The following is a 19261-nucleotide window of genomic DNA, read 5'->3' as shown; positions in this document are numbered from 1 at the left end:
GCAAGTTTAGTGTTGGGGAGAAGAGATTTGTGCAGTACGTACGTTTTTTTTTTTGTTTGGACGAGGGAGGAAGGAAAGATGTAAGTGAAGCAAAACCAAAACAAAGTTAGATTGGTATAAAGAGGTAGGGATTGAGGGAGAAGAAGGGGTATCGTTTGTGCGTGTGTGTGTGAAAGTAAAACGTTATAAGTTAATGGGCATGTTATATTTCTTTACGTAAACATTTGTTTCTGCGTTAATCGTACGTTGGGGGGGGACTGTTAGGTTAAGGGCAATAAACCAAGGGAATTGAATTACGCTACCGCCGTGGAGATCATTTCGTTGCCCACTAGGGTTCTCCGCCCGATACTCTGGTTGTGCCCCTGGCGGCCATTTTTTTTTTTTTACTGCGGCTTGCATTCGTAGAGGTTTAGGAGCAATAGAAGTAGAGTTGTCCTTGAGGGGAGTAGCAATAAGTGTATTTTGAAAAGATCGCGTGTTGTCCTCCCGAAAAGGAACGCGAGATCCGAATGCGCAGCCTACTGGAAGGTATAACCTCAACACTCCGGTCCGCGCAACAGCATCAGACAGGCTGGGATCCGCGTAATGCCACGTCTACCGGGGTGCCTACCACTGCGCAGGAGGCGTTTAGCGGCGGCGTACCAGCGGTTGCTCAGCGTGATTTATCGCATGTTGAGGGGCCGGTTTCATCAAAGGGAGGCGCCCCGATGGACTGCATCACTGGGTACTCCCGCTTCTCCACGCATTCGCCTCCCGATTTTCCCTTTAGAATGCTCATGATAACTCAGAATGTTGGTGCCATTGGGGACACTGCCGCTGGGGCAAAAGAAGGTGGTGAAGAGCACAGAAGGGAATGTGAGAAACAGGCCGGTAATGATGAGCTCTCTTCGGATGCTCAGAAGGATGTAAGGGAGTTTCTTTCAGAGCTGCGGTTGCTGATATTCGAATACAGCCGCCGCGAGTACACAGCGCACATCAGAGTGAGCAACACAGGTGACGACGACCCTTCTCATCCTTCGGCAGCCGATATTGGTGGCCAGGGACCACCCCCACTGATTGATGTGATCGTAGTGCATTTCCAAGAAATTGGGGGTAAGAGTTTCCATACAGAATTTAACAACTACTTCGCTAACGCCCTGCAGGAGCTACTGCCGGAGGCTGGATGGACCTCCGGGTTACTAATGCGGACGAATGATGATGAGGACCAATTCACCGCTGTGGGAAGCGTTGTGTACCTGTCTCACCGCATGTGCCCTATCAGTAGCATTCTTTCCTTTCACCACCGTACCTTCGTTTGTGTGGGTGACGACCCTGTGACATACGGGAGTTCGCCTACTATTCTATTTCACGGCGGGAAGTTTTCTGGTGCCGGTGAGTCTCGGAAAGGATATTTGCTCATATCACTTCGCCTCGGCACTGTTGTGGTGAACTTTTTGAACGTGCACCTCTACAACGACAAGAAAAGCAAGGAGGCAGCGGCAGCGAGTCCTAGCCCCTATGCTTTGCAGCGTCAGGAGGCACTGCTCGAAACCTTGGCGGAGTGTGCGGCATTCATCTCCCCCGATGACCCCCTGTTCATTTTTGGCGACTTTAATACGCGCCTCGACGTGCATAATATGCTACAGTATTTAAAAGAAGTGGAGAATCTGGACGTTAAAGTTTCAGACGGTGACGTGCGGGCGCCGGACAGTTTCTGGGAGCTTTTTGAAAACCCACAGCATATGGGAGTAATCCGACCTTACGATGTTGAGGTGCAGCGCCTGCTGGACGTAGTGGCGCAGCAGAGTGGCATGGAGCTAGCGGAATTTGCGGTTCGGTTTCCCCCAACATATTTGTGTCAATCCCCGAGGGATTCGGAGGAAGCGACTTTCCAGATTGATACTCCTGTCCATTTGGTTAATGATGGGGAGGATAAACGAGAGAGTGGGACCAGTGACAGGATAAGCGTGGTTCGCGTGTTGGAACGCCTTTCTTCCATGCCACACCATCCCTACGGGCGGAGGCGTGTACCCGCGTGGTGTGACCGCGTCTTGTGGAACCCTCCCGCGTTGGAACTCATGACAGGGCGCCGAACTTCACAATCGGTGGCGGGAAGCAGTGCTACTGCCCACGGCGGAACTGGCGTGGGGGCGTTGCGCCGGTATGTGTATCGTTCTGTAGCCTTGCGTCACACCGACCACGCCGCTGTGACACTGTTTTTTTGAGAGCGTGGGACCGAATCCGCTACTGCGCGGTTGCCACTTATTTGCAGTTGTCTTCCTGTTGTCTGCTGCCCTTGACAACTTTTTCTGCCCTGAACAGTGTTCGTACGCGAGTGCGGCTGGTGCGTGAATACTGAAAGACCGGGGTTGGTGATGAGGACCGCTGTGAGTCCCGTTGCTTTTGGTATACGTCTGCACCGGTGACTTTTCCAGTATTTTGAGGCTTCATAATCCCTATCCACTATTGTTGGTTGGCGATGTGCCTGCTCACAGGCGACTGGGCTGCTGGTGAGGGGAGTGGAACGGCACGCGGCTATTGATGATTTCTTTACCGTTGTGCTTTGGTCGCATTAGCTCTTTGTGTGTATCTGCTGCGGATAACAGAGGAATTTCCTTTTAGGGTGAAGGCCTCGAAGAAACGATTCGTTTGCCAGATGTTGTGGGGTTCCATTTTATTGCATTAAGATTAACACAGGAAATTTAACTACTAATCAGCAGTCATTGGTAAGGGGTGTAGAGAAATCGCTGGGTTTAGTAAATTCTTCTTTTTCTCCCTCTTTTTTCTGCTTTCAGGGGCTGTGCAGGTCACAGCAAGGAGCTCCTATGGCGGATGGAGCTGAAGGATGCCCATTGCGGCGCTATTCCGCTGTGGATTCTAGTGAAAACATTGTTAATCGCAACAAAACGTACCCTGGCGACTCCCAATCGCCGCATTTGCATGAGGTTGTGCCTGCGCAAACTGAAGGGATCCCCCCCTTTCTGTCGCGGCGAAGTTGGGAAGCTGGTGTTCCTTATCATGGGGAAGTTGTTTCACGAGATGTATCCCAGTCTCGCTCGGTGGGGCCCAAGTCGCAACCGAGCACAGAGGCAACTCGAAGCACCACAACTATGAGGAGTTGTGCGCTTAATGCTTCTGAGTCCTTTGATGTAGAAAATGTGCTTCCGCCAGTACGGAAGCGGGCCGTCTCGTTACGCAACCCGAGGCGGGCTGGCGATCAGGATTTCGGTAAACCCGGGAGTGATATCAGTGCAAGCCCCGCTGCGGCAACATGGTCTGTGGCCGCGCCTGCGAGTCATTGCAGCAACAGGGGTACGAGAATGGGGCGAAGTAGCTCTTATAGCGAACTCTTACCTGTTGGCAACGCAGCTTGCGGGTGTGGGCGCGTGCGCGTATCGAGTTTGCGTGACTTGCTGCAGCACTACGGCTCTCCTGATGTTGGAAAAGATGCAGGTGACGCGACCCTGCCAGAAGTGTGGGGTGGGGCATCCAAGTATATCCCAAAACTGCCGCGGCAACCCGCGTGTAGTGTTTTTGGTCTGTTTAGCATGATGGAGCGTGACCGCTTCGAATCTTTTGCTGCCCTCTTCAAGCGGCACCGCCAGTTGCTGGAGCCGTTTGTGGAGCATGTAGTGGATCAGTGCCCGCCACTTTTTCCGGATGTTGTAAACATCGTGGAGTTCCTGCGCAACCCTTCAGACGCCCCTGGGGAGTACTTCTTTGACTACTCGTTGGTCGCCTGGCCGTTTAGTGTGCTGTACGCCGCATCCTGTTTCTACGTTACGGCTAAGCAGCATGGGTATCGTAATCTCTTCGATATCCTTCGCCTGCGAGGTGGGCTGCTCACGTGTGGGAAGGACGTGCTCGCCGCACTAGCCATTGCCATGTCTCCAACAGAGGAGGACCTGCTGCGAAACGTCTCAAACATGTACCATGCGGCGTTTTTTGTCGGTTCAGTTTACATTGACGATGAGAGATGCCTTGAAACCCATGTACGGAAGTGCTCAAATTGTAGCTTCGCTCTACTTCTAGTTAACATAACGATACCATGCCTGCAGCTTTTGGTTGAGAGGATAAACCAAGTCCAGATTTTTTCCCGGGCACGTTATGATCGCACAGAAGGCCCGACAGCTTGTGTTATTCCCCTCTCCAAGGTTGAGATAACGCGAGTTATAAGCACCCGCTGCGCTATCGTTTGTGGCAATCCCGTAGATCTGGAACGCCTCGACATTCTTGTGCTGCGCTACGCATGCGCCGCTGGTATCAAGGTGCACAAGGAGTTTCTTCCCATATTTACTCCCGAGAACAGCCTTTTCTACAATCAGTCTAAACATCTCCAACTTCTGCAGCTTTGGAGTGACAACGGTGTGGAACTAGATGCATCATCTATGCATTTAACTGTGTACTCTCCCGTTGACGGGAAGCCATGGAGTAGTGAGTCTATAGGCTCTCTTTTGGATGAAGTTGCTCGGGCAGTGACTTGTTCTTCCCACGACTTGACACATTCTCTCCAGCAGCTACAAAACGGCGATGTGTTACTTGACTTTTCCGCAACCGAACCGGGTATTGGAAAGCTTGTTGAGTGGGAGCAACGGGATGTTGTAGTACTATCTGAGCCTGCAGACGTTGTCGCCCTGAATATCCTTTCGACGCCTCGCAGGGGTAGAGCCAAACACGTTATGGAGTCTACCCTCAATAAGTGTGCCGTAATCAACGATATATTGAAAGTTATATCCTGGGAGTGTGAACCCCGACTCGCATATACGGAAACCCTTTCCTGCACCTTTGTCGACTTTGGACTGGTTATGAAAAGGCCAGAAACTGGAAGGGAAATCAATGAATGTTACCAGCGCTTGTGCGAGGTGTCGCATCCTGTGACAGGCACGTGCACTAGTTGTGGTGTTCCCTCCGTGAACTGTTTGTGGGAGGATGTGATGGCAACACAAGAGCAGTCTTGTGGCTTACCTGAGTATATCGTCGTTGCGAATGGGCAACCTCCTGGAGCAGTTGGTGTGCACCAGGTTTCGCCTACGGTGAAGTATTACGAGGTGCAGTCCGGGTGTGTTCTGTTGCAGACCGGAGTGGAGTTTACACGTAGGTTATCACATTACACGAGGCTGCCGTTTCCGCCACACACACTACTGATGTGTCCCACGGTATTAGATCTCATTCATCTTTGGGAGACATACGAGTTTTTGGGGGGACGCGCTCCAACTAACCTCGCATAGCAGGTATTTGTCGTGGGGGTATCGCTGAACCACCTTGGAACTCTTGCCGAAGCGCTTGGGAGGTTTCCCAGCATATGTAACAGAAACTTCCCTCCCCGCAGCAAGTTTGCACGAACAGCGTCGTGTATTGGAGGAATACCCTTATCCACTTTATTTCCATTCGTGGGGCTGATTTAGTTCGACGATTGCAGTTGCTTATGTTAAGAAAAAGTTTATGGGGCTCGAAGTCAATTTTTCTTCACGTGCCCCTACATGCATCTGTTGATTGAGTGGTTTGCCTTGGTCTACCGACCCTAGTTGGCCGCTCTATGCCAAAGAAAGGCGGTTCGCCTCGGAACATTCCCAATAAATATTGCAGCTAATCCCCCCCCTCATTGCTTGATTTTTCTCTGCGTCTACCACATTTGGGAGAACAGTGACGGGATTGCTTAACTAGGGAGCGGAGTAAACTCCAGCTGGGTACCAATAATTTTGCACATGTAGGGGCGTGTTATCGCAGGTGAGTTGGGGTCTTGAGAAGGGACATTGGAGGAACGAGGAGTTCATAGCATATAAACAGTCGCTCCTTATTGCCTTGTAGTGCGTCCTGATGTCGTAGATGTTCCGCGCCCAAGGGACCCCTTTTGCACTTTTTTTTCGCTTCTTTCGAGGCCAATTCCCACAGTGCGTGCATCCCGCGGGTCCGCGATGCAGCCGCTATGCATTTCTTTTCCTTTTTTCTTAAGCTGCCAAAGCAGCGCAGTCGGTGGGTGAGTGCGGTGGGATTCAAAGAACTCCCTCCACTCTTTTCACCACTGAGGCGTGGGGTGTGACGCGGGAGTTGGTAAATCGCCTGATAAGTGTAGGGTGACGTTTCGCCAGTGGCAAAACAAAAAAAATAAAAAAAACCGTGTTGCAGTGTGCTGACTTGACTTCTCCACCTATGTATTTGTCTCCCTGCTTTTGCACCGCGCTTGCCCGGTGTTGAACTAACTATCCGAAAGATGAACGTGCTATTTTTTTCTTTTATCTGTTAATTTTCTCCATTTCCCCCCTCTTTAGTTGGTAATTTACGAGCTCGCTCACAAACCGAGGCACAAAAGAGAGAGGGAAGTTTCATTTTGCCCGGAATGTCGAAGCAACTAACGTTTATATCAGCGGGCGCCACTGCTGCCGTCCTGCAGTCAGCCAGTGCTATCGTCAGTAAGGTTGCGGGCGGTCGTGTGCAGACCAAAACAGCGAAGGAAGCTGGTCGCCATGCCGTCGTTGTTGGGCCAGAAACTCCAATCGGTGTGCACACTGCCGTGACGGAGGTCCCCAAGTCGGCTCAGGACCCTCTTTTTTCTGGTGTGTCAACTGTTGTTGTGCGCGCAGTCCTTCCCCGTGCTGCACCCGACTCCGTGCAGTTACGGGACGCTCTTGACGTTTACGCTTCTGCTGGGATTGACACCAAAGAGGAGGTGAGGTCTGCCACGGAGGCCTTCAAGAAGAGCGCAGAGGTTGCTGTTGGGAAGGCAAAGGCGAAGGGAGTGAAACGCATCGTGCTGGTCGTGAAGCAGGCAAGTAAGCACAATTGCATCAACGAGTTATTTAAAAAGATTTCAACGGAGACAATCGAGTCGGCGGGATTAACCACTGAGGTGGTTGGAACGGCCTCCGTGGCAAATCAGTTGATCGTGAACCCCGAATCACTCGGAGTGGTGCTGTTGAATGATGTGGCAGCAACAGAACAAATTGAACTGGCTTTCGCGGGAGTCGTTGGTGGTGTAAGCCGCGTTTACCATACAGTTGAAGGTGGGAAAATATCTGCTGGGCACAGTTTCAAGTCAGTTGCGCTAGCTGTAGCGCAGGAGTTACGAGAGCTTGGCTTGTCGAGTGAGGCCGACAAGGTGGAGGCGGCTGCTTCGAAGAACCCTAGGGCGGTGGTTTCTGCACTTTAGCGTGCCAAAGATTCTTCGTACCGCGACGTAGTGTGCCTGATTTAGAGTGGAGTGATTTGTACAACCTGTTTGGAGCGTTGCCTCTGTGCTTGTGGTACCCTTAGGCATCACCTCATTTCTTCCGTTTTGAACTGCAAAGGTTGGTGTTTGTGCGAGTGTGGGGTACCGCCGCCTCTTGTTTTCCTGTCCTTAGGTACCGGAGAGTGCATGGTTGCATTTGTGAGAAAGGGGGGAAGTTGTGGCGGTTTGTGGAGAGGTTATGCCGTCGGGAGCTGACTCTACAAGGAGGGAAACCGTGGCCATTGTGGCGAGAACGTTCGTCGTTCGGTAAGAAGTGCACCATGGCGGACTCAGGCACTCGTGGATTTGACGGTTCAGCGTACGTCGTTTTGAGTTTAGGGATGTTATTATATTTTATTTTTTGTCTGTAGGAATGCTGGGAGGCGGTGACTTTAGTTATGGTGTCTATCCGTAGGGAGGAGAAGGGGTAGATGTTGGTTCTTTTACCGTTGTTGTTGTGAGCGTGGTGTGCACCGTTCAAGTTACTCTGGAGCGGCCGTAACTACGTCGTCTGACGCTTCGCTCCAGCTGGTTTGCAACACCCCTACTATTCCTTGTTTTTTTATTCAAGCACACGTACGCACAGAGGAGATATTTCACACACATTTGTGAATATATATATAAGCATATAAGCTCCGGCCACCGTTTGTTTACCGCATATAGCGAAGGTCCATTGCCTTTCCTCCTCCTGGTTCCCTATATAGCAGCGCTCGCACACACACACACACACACGTGCGCAGGTTGAACAGGGATAATTACTGCAGTTAATTAATTTACACGTCTGTTGCTTGGTGTTATTGTTCATTGCCTCGGGTCAACATCGCTTTGGGCGCTGCTGCTCGTGTTTGTAAGCGTGGGATCACAACTTATAACGGTCACCTTTTTTTGTTCGACCGGCCGAGGAACACCGGGGAGGGCGAGGGCGAGTAGGGGGTGGGGGAGAGACGGTTCGCAAAGGACTTGAGCTAAATTAAATAGCCGTGCTGTAGGGAAAGAGCGTCATGCGTCCGAGGTTGTACCACTACTATGGGGCTGGCCAGTTGCCCTCCCACCAACAGGTTGGAATGGCAGCACCCGAGGGGCCTCCGTTGCCACATGGGCCTCCGTGTCCGGGCCACTGTCAGGAGTATTCAAGACACATGCCACCAACCCCATCGCGGGAGCACCGACCTCCTCTCAGGCGTACAATATTTATCACAAATTTACCACTGACTATTGACAACGGGTTGCGTCTACTGCCATATGTACCGGGGGAGGGGCTTATTGAGCTGCGTGTGAAACGTAGTGGGGGTCGGGATGTCGGTTTCGCTGAATACGAGACTGGTGACTTTGCTTTGCGTGCGTTGAGGTGGTTTCAAAAGGTGGCTGTAACAGCCCAAATTGCGTATGACTGCTCAAAGGTTAGCTCATCCACGTGGGCGCCAACACAGTCTCGATTCCGCTACCCCGTTCCATATGAGGAGTATAATTGTTGTGAGGCCGATCCCGTTCGATCCACTGAGTTATTGCTTAACAGCGTGATTCTTATTGCGGAATGGTCCCTGAGCAGCCCCGCGTGCCGGCCAAAGTACCTTTCCCCGCCGCCGTCAGTTCACCCTCCGAATTATTTGGTGGCGCCCCACAGCACGAGCGGCAACACTGATCCCGCTGCTGCCCTTCACCTCGTACCAACAGGGACTGTAGGGTGGCAACCACAGTTAGGACCTCCACCACCGGGTTCACGTGGTGCCGGTCCTCCCACCGGCAAATCGAACCATTCCACAGTACCGCGAGCACCCGTTTACACGCATCACCATCTCTCACAGTGTTATGGTGTCCCCAGCACTCATTGTGGCGGTGCTGGTGGAAACCTCGAGTGCTTGTTTAGTGCCGCGGAAGCTGCACGAGGTGGGGTTTCACAAATTCCTTCACATCGCGTGCATGAGGTTCCCCTTCCGAGCCGAGGTGACTGGGAGAGGGGCACCCCACCATATGACGTCCGCGCGACTCTTCAGGATGAGAAACTCATGCCAGGCAGCTCTTCTGGGCTTGTTGCTACACCGACCTTGATTAAAGATGAGTTGCTGCCCAGCAGCACACTGTTCGTCAGGGTTACGGGTGCCCGGGGTGGGTCCTCATCTGGGAACGACTCGCAGCCTTGTGGCACATCTTCTGGACCACCGCATTGTTTGTCCCCCACCACCTCGTTGGGCCCACCCTCACCCTCACTGACTGGGAGAGGAGGGAGGTTGTCTGCATACGCACGGCAGTGTGATGAGAGGAGGGAGCCGCATCCTCTGGAGCTTCTGTATGAATGGTGGTCGCAGTTCCACCATCGTCACCGCGCGTCACCTCAACCGGCGTACCCACCTGAACCCAGTTCACCTGAGTCACCAAACAACCAAGTCGGCTCCACAGCCACATCACCGGATGAAGAAGTCGCAACGGCCTCAACGACTGCGACCACTGTTTCCACGAGTGCTTCTCGTGTACCGGATGGTGACAACGCCGAAACTCTGATGTCAATGATATTGAGCCAAGACTTTTATTCGGAGCGGTTCGCCGGCTTCCGTTCGTACGTGGGATTTTCGCGGTGGAGCGCTTTTGTACGCTTCGATCGGCCCGTGGACGCCCTTCAGTGCCTGCGGTGGCTGCGCCAGCAACCGGTGCTACGAAAATTCGTCAGTGTACAGTTTGCCCGTGAGGATACTCGGCAAGCGCGCCCTCCTCAAGGGAAAAAAGAAGTAAGGTGCTGTTGAGCAGCCACAGGCATACACATGGAGGGAGCGGGAGAGGGGAAGGAGTTTAATTAGCGAGATGAGGAAGCTTGTGTGCACGTGTTACGACGGAAATTTAAATAACTAAAGCGAACCAATCTTTGCTGTTGCCGCTTTTTGGTCAGCAGATATAACCGTAGATTGTTGCGGATAATGTGAAAGGAATTGTTCCTCCTTCGTTTCCACACGTCGGGGATGAGCATGAGTTACCGCTCATGCGTTTCGACCCATTTTACGGACTTATACCTACCACCGTACATTTTGTTACTACTATCTTTTTTTTACTGTCATTCTAAATCTATCCGCTTTTTTTTTTAAAAAGGAATTATTCCTTTTGACAAACTTCAATTCACTTCCTTATCTTTCCACAGTTAATTGGTAATGCTGATGCACGACCGCTATGCGCTTAATTTATTTGTTCTTCGTGGTGTTGGCTTATGTTGTGTTTTCGCCCTGTTTCATTTTCCTCTTTTTTGAACCACGGACTAAGGGGCGGTAGCAAATGATGGGATGGGAATGCCAACTTGGGTTGGCAGAGAAATGTGGAAAGGGGTTACGGAAGTGGGAAAAGAAGGGGCAACCAAAGGTGAGAGGAAAGGAGTAGCAAAGAAGACAAGCAATATCAGCAACATTTAAAGCGTTTTCAAATTAAAGCACTTGTAGCGTTAACGTTTTTGCCTCTGGTCGCTGGGTTAGCCCTTCACAAGGTAACGTGCATCTCCTTTATATTTCGCTCTTTCATCACCGTATTCATTTCCCTCCCTCATAGCATTAATTATTATTTGTTAGGTGCGAGTTTCATATATCTGCGTAAATTTCATTCGTTGTTTTGTTTTCCTTCTTCCTCATCTACCTTTTATGTTGGTCGCTGTTTTAATATTCCTTTTCACCGCATTTTTCGTCACACTACGTACTTAACTTCCGGTGTCCCGTGCGGTAGCACACGTTAGCGTATGTGGACTCCCGGAAGCTCGGCCCACGATTTCGCTCCGTCATTAATTTCTTTCTTATAACTGTTTCGTTTATTTGTGTACCTTTCTCTTTTTTTTGGTTTGTTTACTGTACTCACTATGGAAGTCGGGTGCCTTTTAATTACCGCTCTTAACCTCACAAAGACTTATATGCGTTCACCGGAAGGGAAAGCCACAGGAATGGCAACAACACGGGATTAATAATCGTGAGGAGAAGGGGAGAATTGAGGGACTCGTGTATTGCTGGTATCCCCTCCCTTTACTTTTTTTTTTCTCAGGCTTCTTTCGCATTGTTTTTTGATTTATTTTTATTGGCTTCCTAATTAATATTTTCGGGAGGGGGGGGGGTTATTGCCGCGCTTTCAACCCCTCGACACCAACAGGTACTTTCCTCTTCTTTCTCTATCCGTATCTACTCATTTATACATATATACACGCCATAACTCTATCTTTATTTTTTTAAACGTTTTGTGACTTTCGTGTCTGCCTATATATTTAATATATTTAATATACTTAATACACTTAATATATTTAAATTATATATATATACCGATCTCGAGGAGTGAGGAATCACCCAGTGCGCGGGTTTTGAGAGGTCCCCACCGTTTTGAGTACCGAGTAATGTGCGTGACGTAAGTTTGAGTTGTTGTAAAAGGAATATTTTGATCTCATTTATTTACTTCATGCATGCGTCAACCCAATTAATATGAACTTACTTACATTGCTCACCAAGTCTTCATATTATTATGTTGTGTGCGGCTCCCCCCTCAATGATTTCACTCCATTTTCTACTTCCTTTCTCTCTACCCTTACCTTTTATTTATCTATTCAATTCCTTAAACTTCCTTCGGATGATCTCCGTCCTATAACAAGGTGAATCTTCTTATTTTCTGATGATTTGCCGCACGGATGTGGATGCCCCACTACAGTCGTTTTGTTTCCTTTAAAATTTTTTGTGGCCCTTAACTCACTGGGCTGCGTTCATTTTTTTTTTTTGCATTTCTGTGCGTGCATGCGCGTTTGTCTCTCACCACTCCGTTTCCCCAATGCCTGCATTTTCCTTTTTTGTTGCTGTTTCTTTCTTTTCAAAATAAATAAATAATAATCCCCCCTACACAGAATAGGAAGAAAGCTATTGTGAAGTGAAATAAAACCCGAAATAATTTTTTTTTTAAAAAGGTCTACCCCCGAAAAAGGAAGGGAAGCCGGACTGCTTTGGTTGATCCTTTTTCTTTTGTTCCTTGGAAAAGGGGGATATATAATAAGATTAAAAAGCGTAGCATCAAGCAAACAACTGACAGTGGTAATTGCATAGGAGATGACCGACATCCTCATGAAGATGAGTCCCATATTGGCCTTCCTGCCAGAGGTGGCCACTCCGTTACGTGTTGTCCCCATTAGGGAGCGCATCATGTGGACTTTTGTGGCATTGTTCATATTCCTGGTTTGTTGCCAAGTGCCCGTGTTTGGAGCCCGTCCCGGCCAAGCAAGTGACCCATTTTATTGGATGCGTGTCGTCCTGGCCAGTAATAAGGGAACACTCATGGAGCTCGGTATCTCACCTATTGTTACCGCCTCATTGGTCATGGAATTACTCGTTGGCGTGAGGATCATAAGTTACGACATTAACAACAAGCGGGAACGTGCAGTGTATGAGGGTGTGCAGAAGATTGTGGCCCTCTTCATCACTATAGTGGAGGCCACTGCATATGTTTCGTCTGGCATGTACGGTGACGTACGGGAGATTGGTGTCTTCATGTGTGGACTAATTGTTCTTCAGCTGACATTTGCCACGATGGTTTGCATTCTTCTTGACGAGTTGCTGCAGAATGGCTGGGGACTTGGCGCAGGGACGTCTTTATTCATTGCTACCAACATCTGTGACACCATTATTTGGAAGTGCTTCTCCCCTTCCACTATCAACACAGGTCGCGGTTCGGAATTTGAAGGTGCTATCATTGCATTCTTTCACTTATTGGTCACTCGCACAGACAAGGTGCGCGCTCTCAAGGAAGCGTTTTACCGCCCTCAGTTGCCAAACCTGACCAACGTGTTTGCGACTGTTTTACTCTTCGCTGTGGTGGTGTTCCTCCAAGGTTTCCGCGTCCCTCTTATGACGAAGTCCCGAAACGCTGCTGCCGACCGCCAGCCGTACATCATCAAACTCTTCTATACAAGTAATATGCCCATCATTCTGCAGACCAGTGTGGTGTCCAACATCAACTTCTTTTCGCAGATCCTTTCGCGCCGCTTCGGTCAGTTCAACTTCCTCATCAACCTTCTCGGTCGTTGGGAGTCACGGGCTTATAGCCAGAGCGGGCAAATGTACCCTGTTGGCGGACTTGCGTACTATCTTACAGCTCCTTCTACTTTTTACGACATGATCAACGACCCCGTCCACGCTGTGCTGTATATTGTCTTCATTCTCTTCTCATGTGCCACCTTCTCTAAACTGTGGGTGGCCATCAGCCACACGGGACCGCGTGATGTGGCTAAGCGCCTCGTTTCAGAGGGACGGTGGCTGGCGCAGGCGCGCGAGAGTGAGGAGGATATGGCACGTTTACTTGAGAAGTACATTCCCGTTGCCGCTAGCTTTGGTGGCCTATGTGTTGGTGCGCTTACACTTTTTGCTGACTTCCTTGGTGCTATTGGTAGCGGCACGGGTGTTTTGCTTTCCGTTACAATGATTAACCAGTATTATGATATCTTACGTGAGGAAGGAGAAGATCTGGGCTACAACTTTATCAAGCGGAAGGTTGCGTGAGGGGAAGTAAGGAAGATGAAGCGGCAGAAAGCGGAATATAGGTGATGTTTGAACGTCAAAACTAGTGAACGCTGTCGCATTATTTGTGTGTTTGGTAGAGAGGAGTGTTTAGATGAAATGGAAGGTAAATGGAAGCGTTGCCAATGCCATCGGGTTGAAGAATGAGAGCAATCCGGAGGTGGGAGGAGAGGGATGGAGGGAGGGGAAAGTAAGAAATATGAAAGAAAAATGTGAGGAAAAGAAGGAACAAGAGAAAAAGAAAGATTGCTAAATGAAAGTACATTGATTGTTAAGAGGAGGCGGGGGATGTGCTTGTGGTAGGAGGTTTCCAGGAGAGGAAGGAAAGGTAATACAGGCTAAAACAAACAAAAAAAAGGATGAAGCACTGAGAAGTGGGAGGTGAATGTGACTTATTTGGAATAAACGTCTCTACAGTGACTTGGTTTACGCTCTCGATTTCCCCGTGACACAACAGTGGCGCGTGTGTGTGTGTGTGTGTGCGGAGAGGAAAGGAGAGTGTTGACCTGCCGACCTCTTTTTTTTTCTTCTTCTCGTGTTTTTTTCCCCTTTGGTGTGTGTGAGAGAGTTGCGGTAAGGAGGAGGAGGAGGAGCTAACGAGGGGTAAGCAGGAACAAATATAGACGAAATAAGAGGTGCCCATCGCGCTGGAGGAAGATATTTTTCTCTTTCGCATCAGTTGAACATGTAACGGAAGGGATGCGTTTGCTTTTCTCTTCTCTCCCTCGAACCACTTCCTTTTCCCCTAAGACGACATTTATTTAGCGCTGGTACAGGGAATATGTATATTTGAGCGTATACTAATAGAAACAGCCGTCTTTCCTTTTTTTTTTTAAAAAGGAATTGTTTTGTACGCTTGTCGCGTGCTTGCGCTGGTGCAGGATGATGGGGGGGGGTGTTGTGAACCGCATGACATTTCCATAGCATTTTGATCATCCTTTTTTTTGTTTTTTTTAAATACTTTTCTCGTTGGCTCCACCATCTCTTCCTTGAGTGTTATGAAAGGTCCCAGAAATGAAAAGAGAGAAAAGAGAGATTGATATGGCTTCGTGACGGAAGAAAGAGTGATAATGAAGAAAACAAAATATGTGTGGCTACTTATTTATTTGGGTGTAAATAGTGAGTGGGACATGCGGTATATTGTTGTAATGGAGCTATGAGCTTTGCGCATCGATACTCCTTGGAGAATATTATAAGTGAAAGTTAAATAACAATAAGACCGTGCTTGCACACCCATACCAATCTTTCCCCTGTATTTCCGCTCATCTGCTGGTTGTTGTGTTGGCACTTATATGTGTCTGTTGCAGGAAACGAAAAAGGAAAAATGAAGATGAGGATGGTGGTGAAAGGGAAAAGAAGAGGCTAAAAAAAAAAAAGAATAAAATGTCGCTTTGTTTTTAGGTTTGGCGCCATTATGATATGTAACAATGATGGGACCCGCAGGTGAAGTGGAGAATGAAGGCAGATGCACGGATTTAGTTCAAAGGCCGCTAGTTATTAGGGAGAAGGTAAAATGTAGCGTTAGAGAAGAACAGAGAGGGAGTTATATATATTAAGACTAGCAGAAGCGGTACCGGTGGTGACGGCTGAGTTCAATTCGGTTGCTTATTTGAGTTGCTGTGTGTCACCTCTTTCTTCTTTACTGCATCCCTTCGTTTCATAATAATTTCATTTCATTTCATTTCCTCTCTTTTTTTGTTCTTATTCTTGTTCTTTCCTTTCCCCCCCCTTTCATTGCCCGCCGTTTCATTTTTTTTCCCTCTGCTCCCCTCCACTACATCTTCTCACATCTGCCGCTTTTATCAAAATGGACTTACTTTTCTGAAGCGATGGAGGTGAACAGCGGGAAAGGAGTGAAAGAAGAGGGGGAGAAGAAATCAAAAAAAAAATGAAAATAAAAAAAATTAAAAAGAGGAAACGTGATTGTGGTAAATTTAAAACGTTTTTGTTGCTCTCTCTAGTTTTAACAGCTGCTGGGAGATACAATGAATGAAGGTGGTATATAATATGTCTACACGCTGCCGGTAACTATAGTGGACGAGCGTGCACGTCACATGAGTTGTTGTTGCCACATTTTGTGCACCTCCATCGCGTTTTATGATTTCTTCACTTTTCTTTCCCTCTTATTTCCCTTGTATCAGGTAGCAGAATAAAAGGTATACGAAATATGTCGTTGCTGTGACGATGCGCCGCAGTCGAGAGAAATTCCTTCCATGAGTCGCAACCCGTCGTTGTATCCAAGGGATGGTGTGACTGCAGTTGAACAAATACTATTTGACAATAGTTTGCCATCTCTAAATGTTTTGAATCCCTTTCGTTGGTATGGTTTGTGTCAAAACTCGGAACTATTCGTGTGCCTTCAAAGATGTGCGGTATAGTGCCTTGTAAAACGGCGTTGGTAAGTAACATGTGTGTGTGTGTGTCAAGTTATCGTCTCAACCAACGGGTTTGATTTTTTGTGTTCACAACAGAGTGAACGTTTTGTTCAATATGCGTTCCCAGTCACCAATATCACTCGTCGTGTAGCCTAGTCGGGGCTCATTTGCTTTATGCCACCCATTTTCCCTCCTCTCTTCTTCTTGTTTGGCACTTGTTCATTCATAATTAGGTGAGTTGAGTATATAGGTTTAGTGTACTCACACACACTGAAGTAATATCAACTCCTTTTGACCCGAGCGCTGATTCGACTACACGCTTCTGACGCGAGGGTTGTGTAACACATTAGGAGGTTGGGAGGAGTGAGTGGGCCGGATAGTACATCACCGCATACTGCGGAGCTCAACCACACGCGGTTGTCCATAGATTTTCGAGTTTACACCACCGGCCATTCTGTGTCTTGCCGAACAGTCTTCGTGTTCTTGTGGTGGGGCGCGAAGTTCATCACTATTATTATTACTATTATTATCGGGTGTGTTTGGCACGCCCACCAGCTTAGAAGAGCGTTAGCCTGCGTGTCCAGTAATGCCAACGCGGGAGGGTCATCGGAGAAATCGGAGGCATCGCCGTTCACAATCATCCACTAGTGATGTCAGCGGTGCTGCTGACACGGTGGGACCCCCCTTAACTTCAAGTGGCCATCGGGGGGATGTTAGCAGGAATAACCGTAATAGTGCTGGCGCTGCGATGGGGCAGTGCATAGAAGAGTCATCATATGATGAAGGTTGCTCGCCGACTTGCGGCGCAAGGAACCCTGAGACCACTCAGGAGGGGGCCTGTGCATCGCGTACCGCAGAGGACGAGGCAAATGCGTGGGCGAAGATTACTGCACGCATGAGGGACGCCGGCGAGAACGAAGGCCCAACGAAACTCAGTGCTCTCGATTCACCGCTGGCAAGGGGGACGGAGAAGGCAAATAGTGCAGCGGAGGAAGCGGCCCTCTCCCCTTTAAATCATCGCATATCCTCCCACAAGGCGCGGGGAGGTCGTAAAGGTGGACTCTCCCCTTCTTCACACCACTCGCGTGCCACTGAGTTGGGATCTGATAGGGATACGGGACGAACCTTTCCGTCCTCTATGGCCTCCGTAGTGCCAGCTCCGCTGCCACCTATTGAGGGTCCTCTTCAACTTGCGTGGCCGCCAAATGACCGGATGAAAGGGAGCACGGTGTCCAGTTTCTGTGAACAACATAGCGTAGTACGACCACCTGGAGGGTCGGATAGACGAAATCATGGCGAGGTCACCTTTATGAACAACCAATTAAATGCTCAGCATGGTGCATTTTCTTCCCAAAAGATCAATACCAGTGATCGTGGTTACTCAGAAACCACAACCAACAGCAGTGATGGTAGTAGTGAGTCTCACGCTGGGTGCAGTGTCGATGGCATCGCGGTCCCACAATGGTCAAACCCCAACCAGACACCTTCTGATGGTGCTTTGCGTGCGTCACGAGACGTTAATAGTCTCTGTTCCGATTCCCCTGCTGATAGAGTTCGGAATCACCCGCCATGCGCTTCGTGCTGCGTCGATCGCTCCAACCCCGATAGCTGGCGATACAATAAACCACGGCGTCATGCTTTTCAGTGGCCACTGCATTCGCTGCAGATTATGGCGATTTGCACGATAGTAACTTTCACTGCCCTTTTTGTGAGCTCAGTGGTTCCTGGTTATGTTCTGTTGTACCGCGATGAGGGGTGCTCGGAGTGTTTGTGGGAGGTAATTGTGTCCAGCACGCTCGTTCTCACTTCCATTGTGTGTACATCTGGTCTGATGTTGGTCATTGCGTTTAGAGAGAATGGGGATATAAATGACGAGGGTGAGCCCTGCTCGTTTTGTGAACGACGGACGCTGCTCGATTCCCGACATTGCAAGGCGTGTAATAAATGCATTGAGGGGTTTGACCACCACTGCAAGTGGCTTAACATGTGCATAGGTTCGAAAAATTATCGGTTATTCATAGCATTTGTTACATCAGCTCTGTGTAGCATGGTGCTAGGGCTGATAGCCGCTGTTGTGTTTTTAGCGAAGTGGTGGAACCGTCTGCTGCCGTATTCCGTGTACTTTCGCGCCGGACCTCTTCTGTTCTGTGCGCTTGTCCTCCTAACATGTGTCCCTTTGATACACTTGTTAGGCTTCCATATCATGCTGAACCGCGCCAACATGACAACGTACGAGTACATCATGAGCACGCGGCAAGTGTCGCAACCACGGCAGGGAAATGTGCTGCCAGCGGCGGCGGCAAAGGAACTAGAGCGACTTTAGAGCGTGTTGACGGGAACATTAAATTGAATTGGCAACAACGAAAACCACAAAATCAAGGCATTTAAGTAATATACAAATATGTATTATTTAAGGGTTAAATTAAGGGTAGAACGATGAGGGAGAAAATACCAGTATGGACCAAGCGGTGGGAATACTTGCTACGATTCGATTGAAGTGAAGCTTCATGTTGTTTTTGCAATTTTTATTCCCACGCGGTAGCCTGTGCGCGTATGTGTGTGGTGACTTTACCTTCTTCCTTCTTGGGACGTGTGGTTACATTTAGAAGCGGTTTCCGGCGGTGTCTGGCTTTTTTTCTTTTTAACCTCTTTCCCTCACGCAATTCGGTACTTCGGTTGTGTTCTGCCGGTGCGCGGAGGTTTGCTTTTTTTTTTTTTAAAAAAAAAACTGCTTCATCCTTTGTATGTCAAATAGGTTTATTGTGCAGAACAGCGGGCAAACGGGCGCATATATATATGTTTTTTTTTCATTTTTGAAGAGAGTCGGAGTGTAGCTGTCGCCAAGAACGATTGAGTAAGTGACTATTTCGTTGCACATGCATCCGCTCATCGCATTTACAACACGACGTATTTTGTTTTTGTTTCGGTTTCTGAGTTTCGTCTGCTTTCAATTAACTGTCGCACCAGTGCGCCCTTACTTTCTGTTGTCATAATCGCCTTTTCTTTGGTAGCGTCATGGAGGCATATATGATTGCCGTGCTCGTTGCGTATGATGGTATCCTTTTATTAATTTCTTCCCCCCTGTGCTCACCCTTTTAAATGCATATGTACATATATATAATTTCTATATTTGTTTGCCCTACCTTCCCCATTTCACCCTTGCTTTTTTGTCAGTATCGAGGTTTCATTTT

The 19261-nt window shown here is 48.8% G+C and overlaps 6 protein-coding genes across 6 annotated transcripts; all 6 read left to right on the top strand.

Annotated features, from left to right (window-relative positions):
* Window positions 1-509: 509 nt before the first annotated feature.
* TEOVI_000230300 (inositol-1,4,5-trisphosphate (IP3) 5-phosphatase, putative) lies at window positions 510-2204 on the top strand (the record flags this gene model as incomplete). The annotated part of the gene is made up of 1 exon (XM_067225394.1): window positions 510-2204. The coding sequence occupies one exon, from the start codon at window positions 510-512 to the stop codon at window positions 2202-2204; it is 1695 nt and encodes a 564-aa protein (XP_067081495.1).
* Window positions 2205-2804: 600 nt separating this feature from the next.
* On the top strand, window positions 2805-5207 carry TEOVI_000230200 (uncharacterized protein; the record flags this gene model as incomplete). Its single annotated transcript, XM_067225393.1, has 1 exon — window positions 2805-5207. The coding sequence occupies one exon, from the start codon at window positions 2805-2807 to the stop codon at window positions 5205-5207; it is 2403 nt and encodes an 800-aa protein (XP_067081494.1).
* A 1109-nt stretch (window positions 5208-6316) lies between these two features.
* Window positions 6317-7126, top strand: TEOVI_000230100 (uncharacterized protein; the record flags this gene model as incomplete). The annotated part of the gene is made up of 1 exon (XM_067225392.1): window positions 6317-7126. One exon carries the CDS (start codon window positions 6317-6319, stop codon window positions 7124-7126), a length of 810 nt encoding a protein of 269 aa, XP_067081493.1.
* Window positions 7127-8187: 1061 nt separating this feature from the next.
* On the top strand, window positions 8188-9924 carry TEOVI_000230000 (uncharacterized protein; the record flags this gene model as incomplete). Its single annotated transcript, XM_067225391.1, has 1 exon — window positions 8188-9924. One exon carries the CDS (start codon window positions 8188-8190, stop codon window positions 9922-9924), a length of 1737 nt encoding a protein of 578 aa, XP_067081492.1.
* Window positions 9925-12231: 2307 nt separating this feature from the next.
* On the top strand, window positions 12232-13677 carry TEOVI_000229900 (protein transport protein SEC61 subunit alpha, putative; the record flags this gene model as incomplete). The annotated part of the gene is made up of 1 exon (XM_067225390.1): window positions 12232-13677. The coding sequence occupies one exon, from the start codon at window positions 12232-12234 to the stop codon at window positions 13675-13677; it is 1446 nt and encodes a 481-aa protein (XP_067081491.1).
* A 2979-nt stretch (window positions 13678-16656) lies between these two features.
* TEOVI_000229800 (palmitoyl acyltransferase 7, putative) lies at window positions 16657-18393 on the top strand (the record flags this gene model as incomplete). The annotated part of the gene is made up of 1 exon (XM_067225389.1): window positions 16657-18393. The coding sequence occupies one exon, from the start codon at window positions 16657-16659 to the stop codon at window positions 18391-18393; it is 1737 nt and encodes a 578-aa protein (XP_067081490.1).
* Between the last annotated feature and the right edge of the window lie 868 nt (window positions 18394-19261).

This window comes from Trypanosoma equiperdum (genome assembly GCF_001457755.1).
Source record: "Trypanosoma equiperdum strain OVI genome assembly, contig: ctg_549, whole genome shotgun sequence".
In the NCBI taxonomy this organism is placed as follows: Eukaryota; Euglenozoa; class Kinetoplastea; order Trypanosomatida; family Trypanosomatidae; genus Trypanosoma; species Trypanosoma equiperdum.
The sequence above is the reverse complement of the archived record's forward strand: the minus strand, read 5'-3'. Positions and strand labels throughout refer to the sequence as shown.